Source organism: Phragmites australis, chromosome 8 (genome assembly GCF_958298935.1).
Source record: "Phragmites australis chromosome 8, lpPhrAust1.1, whole genome shotgun sequence".
NCBI classification, from domain to species: domain Eukaryota; kingdom Viridiplantae; phylum Streptophyta; class Magnoliopsida; order Poales; family Poaceae; genus Phragmites; species Phragmites australis.
In genome coordinates, this window is record NC_084928.1 from 35776999 (window position 1) to 35783578 (window position 6580).

The 6580-nt window shown below is 40.2% G+C and overlaps 1 protein-coding gene across 2 annotated transcripts; it reads right to left on the reverse strand.

Moving 5' to 3' along the window:
• Window positions 1–590: 590 nt before the first annotated feature.
• LOC133927300 (E3 ubiquitin-protein ligase MBR1-like) lies at window positions 591–4748 on the reverse strand. Of its 2 annotated transcripts, XM_062373696.1 has the most exons (6): window positions 4602–4748; window positions 2066–3425; window positions 1837–1887; window positions 1659–1757; window positions 1389–1547; window positions 591–987 (listed from the first exon to the last, which is right to left on the reverse strand). In XM_062373696.1, exons 2-6 carry the CDS (start codon window positions 3362–3364, stop codon window positions 829–831), a joined length of 1767 nt encoding a protein of 588 aa, XP_062229680.1. In that variant the 5' UTR covers window positions 3365–3425; window positions 4602–4748; the 3' UTR covers window positions 591–828. The 2 variants fall into 2 exon arrangements, with proteins under 2 accessions (XP_062229680.1, XP_062229681.1); XM_062373697.1 differs by lacking the exon at window positions 1659–1757.
• Between the last annotated feature and the right edge of the window lie 1832 nt (window positions 4749–6580).

Consider the following 6580-nt stretch of genomic DNA (forward strand, 5'->3'; position numbering starts at 1 on the left):
TCTGTAGCCGGCACTGAAGGTCAAGCAGAATAGAGAACAAGAGAGGAACAAAGAAAACTATCTACATGACTAGAAATAGCAGGTTCTTTGGTAGCATGAGCATAATACATTGTCATGCACTACCATTTGGTCATGTTCACAGCCATCCTCTTCCCATTCTTCAGGCCTTAAGCGGCGTCAAGAGGATAAAAGAGACACAAGTAATTCACATATTAGTTTGAGAGGGCTGAGATGACATTCACTTCTTTCCCATTCTTCTACTCACCAAAAGTTTACAGCCGTCACACTTGCCACTTGTACAATCCGTGATCAACATATTTCCCCTTTGCGTCAGTGTTACTGGACATCAGTGTCCAAATTTATTTGCCGAATCGGATATTCCAAATCCGAGTCGGATTTCGAGTTGTATTTCGCGTGTCCAAATTTCCTTTGCCGAATCGAACACCTAAATCCGAGTCAAATTCCGATACCCATGTCCATGTAACACTGCTTTCAGTAACAAGTAGTAATAGTTCTATGAAAAAACTCATACATAGGGTAGAAGCAAAAGTTGGATAAATTATGATTAACGTTCCAAACAAGGAGAACCGTTTTTTTAAGAACCAGGAGAACTTTAATTATTCGGGAGTTTCTGACCATACTGCTATCAAGCAGAATTCATATTTCACAAGGATGTGCAATGATGAGAACAAGATGTAGTAACAAAAATTTACAGTGGTTTCCAAGAGAGAGTCTATCATATTGACAAATTAGAGCGAATTGGGTCAGCATCTATAATGCCTAATACAGTTTCATGATAAATTCACGCTATTTACGAGTTTGAACCACCTATATTGATGCGTCCCCCTTGTTCGTCTCCGAGGGTATTGCTGAAGCTTTGCATATTGGACACCAGTTCTTCTGTCTAAGCCATTCGTGAATGCAGCACACATGGTACTGATGCTCACATTGCATCCTACCAATGTTTTCACCCTCAATGTATTCCTCCTGGAACATCCAGATAGTGTCAGTCAGAAAAGCAAGCTGCAGACAGTGTCCAAGGAAATGCTTGTTCATTTTAAAACAAGTTGTGACTAAGGAATGAGACATGTCAAAAGGCAACTAGCCCTAGATACAACAAGCTCCCACGACATAACTATACTTTTCTTTCCTTCATTTTTGTCCACCCTATGTAACTCCAATTTATCACCACATATTTCCCCTTCCAGTTGGCCTAGGCTTTGTCATTTGCCAGCCTCTTTTTTCCCCAAAAAGAAGAGGTTGAACACATGAAACATACCATCAAGTTATATTGTCAATTTTCCATTAGAAGTTAGAACCGTAACTAACATTTTTTTTAAAAAAAATTGTGTCATAGAAAAGCTAGCGTCCTTGAGTAAAACAAATACCTGACATATGCTGCATTTCACATCATCTACTACAATCTTGTTCACTTCTCGCTCTGAATTTCTTGCTTTATACACACTTCTGTTGACACACTTGGTGAATTGCTCTTCAGAAATGGCAGTGCTCACTGAGCCGATTTGCTCTTCTAAAGCTAGTAATTCCTGAAAAAAAAAGAGTGACAAACCACAAATCAGCAGACTAAACAAATTTAAACTTTTCCCAAGGATATTGAATTTGCACAAATAATGCAGTTAACATGATGAAAGTAAAACCTCATAAGACATGCTGTCGATATCCAATCTCATATCTTGGTGCTGATCATGCAAGCCAAGGCCATTAAGGAGCAGATTAGTTTCCAGCACCAGCAGTTGCTGTCATTTTTTATTCAAATATTATTTCAGTGCAAAGTTGGGAAAAGGAGAAAAAGTGGATAGCAAGGTAAACACTAACCTCGTAGGAAAATTCATCATCTTGTTCGATCCTGTCCAATGCTAGCAACACCTACAGAGAGTAAACATGGCACATATCACAATTACTACGCCCTCGTCAGACCAACACATCATAGCATCAAACAAAAAACAGTATCCTTAAAATGTATATTAGTTTTGACAAAATTCTTATAGGCACCAAAAAAACGTAACAACTCAGACCATGTGCATAACAAGTTTTGGAAAACAACCTCTGCAATTCCTTCCATATTTATGCGCCTGTATCCATCTCTCTCCCCAAACAGACCATGGAACATTTGTGGAGGGCTTTCCTCAGGACTAGGACTTGGTCTTCTCCTTGCTCTAGTTGAGCCTTGATGATTAGATGAATAAATTGCATGAGGCAATCCCGCGTAAAAGGGTCTTGCTAATCTCTGTGGGGAAACATCATCCGTGGGAAAATGACCCCTTTCTGGATGGCGAACCCTTGTAACAGTTTCATGCAGAGCAACTATGGCATCCTCTCGTTCACCCAGCATCCTCTCCCTGGTGCGCTGAGTAGAAGGTCGCGTAGTCCTTACTGAATCTACAGAATCCTGAATACTTCTGCCACTGGTCCGCGCTGTTTGTTGAGAAGCTGATTGTTCAGCAGCTCTTGCTCTGGGACCAGTAATGCCAGGATAAATGGCAGGTGTGTGACCTAAACTAGCTTGTCCACTTATTCCCCTTGATCTTGAGAAACTTTCTCCATCAGAAGTCCGCTTTTTTGTAACTTCAGCCCTCCTATTGTGAACAGAATCAGATGAAGAACAAGCTGAAGGCAAAACATCAGATATTGAAGTGCAACCAAGGTTTTTCAGACCATGTCTCTTTACTCCAGTACCAGCGCTGTTTGATGATTTGATACCAATGGTGGAACTTTGAGGTACGGTTGGCCGACGAACAAAAGTAGAAGCACCTTGGGGTCTACCTGAACTCGATTCTTCTTTATCCTTTTGCCTACGTGACATGGTACTCGATGCAGTATTTCTGACTATGTAATCAACTGTATGTGCAGAAATCCCTGAAGGAACAGAAGCCTCTACTTCAAGATCAGGTTCTTCTGGGAGACCTCCTTCTGTAGTTGTTATGGATGATGAACCTTCTGACCCTGTCTGCTGAGTGTATGAATGCTCATCCTCATAAACAACAGCTTTCTTGCCACTCTGCAGAGATCTGACCTCAGTTCTTCTGTTACTGCTTTCAGCATGGTCTACCCTTGCTAAAAAGGGCAGCTTTTGCTTTTCTTCATAATGTTTTCTAACAGGAGCTTTTGAAGAGCTTGGAGAGGAGGCCTTAGAACCTGATGATCGAAACGGCTCTTGTAAATATCTTGGCTTCTCTTTATTATCAGCCCATCTAGCTTTCATAGGATTGAGATTTGTAGTCTTCCCTGGCTTATTGCTGTACTGGGTTGGCCTCTCCTCATTGCTTTGATTTCTCAAGGAGATGCCAGAGCCTCGTCTAACAAACCCAACTGGGTTGGCGGATCTACCGGAAGTTTCCTCCATACCAAAATGCAGCACAAAACACAGAGGCAGATATCTTCTCCAGAATTTTTTTGCTAGAATTCTGCAACCCAAATTTGATAAAGGTTAGCGACAAACAACTCCTGGAGAACTAATGCCGCAAAAAAAGGAACAAGGTACCCATATACATACGAAGCATGACGCAGTTCAGAAAAGCAACGGCAGAGAAATTAATGTTACCAATCTTCAATGGCACCAAACAATCAACTTTGGACCTACTGTTAGTTAAGAACATTCGCCGCTACACCATGCGATTTATGTATGTACCTTTATTTACCTTTGCATCATCATAGTAATATAACAACGTCAGTTATCTTCGACCACGATCACATTTCTTATTCGCCTTTCAAGCTGAAAAGGTCAAATGCATCCTAATTTGTTTTTCTGACAGCAAAAGGGACAGGGAAGGCCACCTATGCACTATACTGCTCTTGTCTTGCTCGTTATCTCTAATTAATTGAAATTACCACATCAATAGCACATCATGATCAAGAGTCTCATAAAAATTGTATTAGTTAGATACCTAGATTATGATATAATATAAGCAGAACGAAAGGAATTCTTGAGACCATATACTGCGTAAAACACTCGGGTCATCGAGTATGTGGAAACATCATTCATCTATCTAGCATGGAATAGTAAGCGATTTCTTTTGAATTCTTAAAGAAAATTTAGCCTGACAATTAAGTCTGTACCTAAGGAAAGAAGTTCGCAAATAACAAACACGTAGTATCAGGATAAATATATGAAAGTACCAAAAAAATTTATCTTCCATCGACAAATTAATGGTGTGGTTTCTGAATCATTCCAAGAGAATCGCGCCCAAAAAATTCCATTTCGCAATTACACTACTGAACTCATAACCTCAATTCTGGAAAAAAGCATCCCTACATTCACACACAAACCAAACAGGTGACCCGAACTGGGAGAAAAATAAAATAAAATCACAACTGCGCGCATCAACCCAGGTTCCAAATGAACCGCACCAAAGAGCAGAACACCAGAAGCCAAATCCAGGCCCAACCTTCGAATCAAAATCAACACATACTCACAATTCATTTGGGAAAGAAAGAACAGGCCATTTCAACATCATAATCCCCAAACCCCCCAAATTCCAACAAACCATACAAAGAAATGATCAAAGGATAGCAGCTTCTAAAATTTCTTCCTCCCCCATCCAATCAAATCAAAGGCATCCATCAACGCATTCGTGCCGTACCTCGTGAAAGCGGAGGCGGCGGCTTCTCCCCTTTTCTTCCCCTTTCCTCTCCTCGCGAAAATGGAAGCCGGAGAAGAGACACGGATTTATTTAGCGGCATTAGCGGGTCGGGTGCGCGGAGGAAGACGCGCGATCCATTTATGGATTAACGGAGCTCCGCCACGCCCCACGTGGCGGCGCTGACTGGGCGCATCGCACACGCGTCGTCGCCGTGGACTCGCCGGGGGTGCGCCCGTGACTCGGGGCGGCGCAGCTGGATCGACGCCGTTGGCACCGCGTGGAGATTCATGCGACGTGTCCGCGTCATCGCGCGCACGGGTTAAACGCCCGCCGCTTGGAAGGTTCAGCGCCGCCGGTTTCTCTGAAGAAACAAACCAACGGCCGGGGTTGGCTGAACAAAATTTTCTTGGTGACTTATCCATAGTGTTATCTGGATAGGAAAAAAGTATTAGAATACGATTTGAATTTAAGTATTTGTTTCGATAATTTTTTTAAATATATCAAATATAACTTGAAATTCAACTTGTGTGTCAGAATCTAATTCGGATTTAAGATGTCCGATTTAATTAAAAAAATGAATAAAAATGTCGAGGTAACACTGCTTATCCGTTTGAAATTTTCATTTCAGCAGAATACTTCTTTGAATCTTGGAGTTCTGAAGTAAGAAAAGCAAACGTTGAATTGTTTAAGGGCAAGCTTGATTTAGTTTTGTTTTCTGAAGAAATGATTGTACCAGTCCTTTTTATATCCATCCATCATTTTCAGTCCTTTTGGAGGTAGCCATCCATCATTATCCGTGTTTATGAATCGAATTTAGATAGGGAGAGAGAGAATCATGGTTTGTGAGGAAGTTTTGAAACAAAGCAGGAACAGGATGTCTGCCATTTCGAGCCTGTCCTACATTAACTAGAACTCTGTTCCAGAATTCAGAGAGATGCTGCAAATATTTTTCTTGCACGTCATCAATAGTGGAGCATACACCAAAAAAACAGTCTGTCTATATTTAGAATGTAGGAATTCTTATGAAATTTAGTGATCAAAGGAATTATTTACTTCACTGGACATATGTTAGTTACAAGATTCTGAATATAATAGAGCGCCATATAATATGCAATACTAAGGCGTTTGGAACGCTGAACTTTAATAGGAGTCCTGCAGAGTTTGAATTGATTTATATGGAATTCTGTGTTTCAAATGGGGGCTAAATGGGGCCATGATCATGCTATACATTTATTTCTTGATCACAAGTAATAATTGGTGTTATTTAATATCTAGACACTATTTGTCTATTTAATAGATGGACAAAGGTTGTTGTTGTTGTTATTGTATTTGTCTATTTGTGTTGAGGGATTATTTTCTTATGATTAATTAATAAGGTGTGTAGTCCATCTCAGTGTTCAATGAGATGGGATATGTTTCCTGTTAATCTTGGGTACAAAGATAAGTAGGTAGCAGTTAACATGAGATGAGTTGTTACTTCTTTCTCAAATGAAACATGTGGCTTGTTCAAGTCCTAATCTAGGCTTAATCTTTCCTCTAGAATCTATTAGACTGTGATAAACAATGGCTGCCAATTAAAAGAGGCATAGGTTTCTGGTACCAATTCCTGCTTCTTAATTCTTATCCTCCAAAAACAATTGCATGCTTCTCACTGTTACATGATTATGTCTACTACAGGGGTGCTTATTTGATGACTGCTGATTTGGTGATGTGAGAACTCAACTTATTTTCTTTTCCTTTTTAAACTGAGGAACAGGAATAGTAGCAAGTACCAACTACCAACTACCAACTGCAGAAGGGTGCTTAAATATCGGGGGTCATTTCGAATAAAACATTTCAGCTGTTAGAATGACAGTCTAACACATATGCTTCTTAATTAAAGGATATCAATAAAGTTAAGTAGATAACCAAAAAAAGGAAGGTTAGGTTCAGAAAGACCTTGTGATCATGAGTTGCTAGGACAGTTGTAAATTAGACGA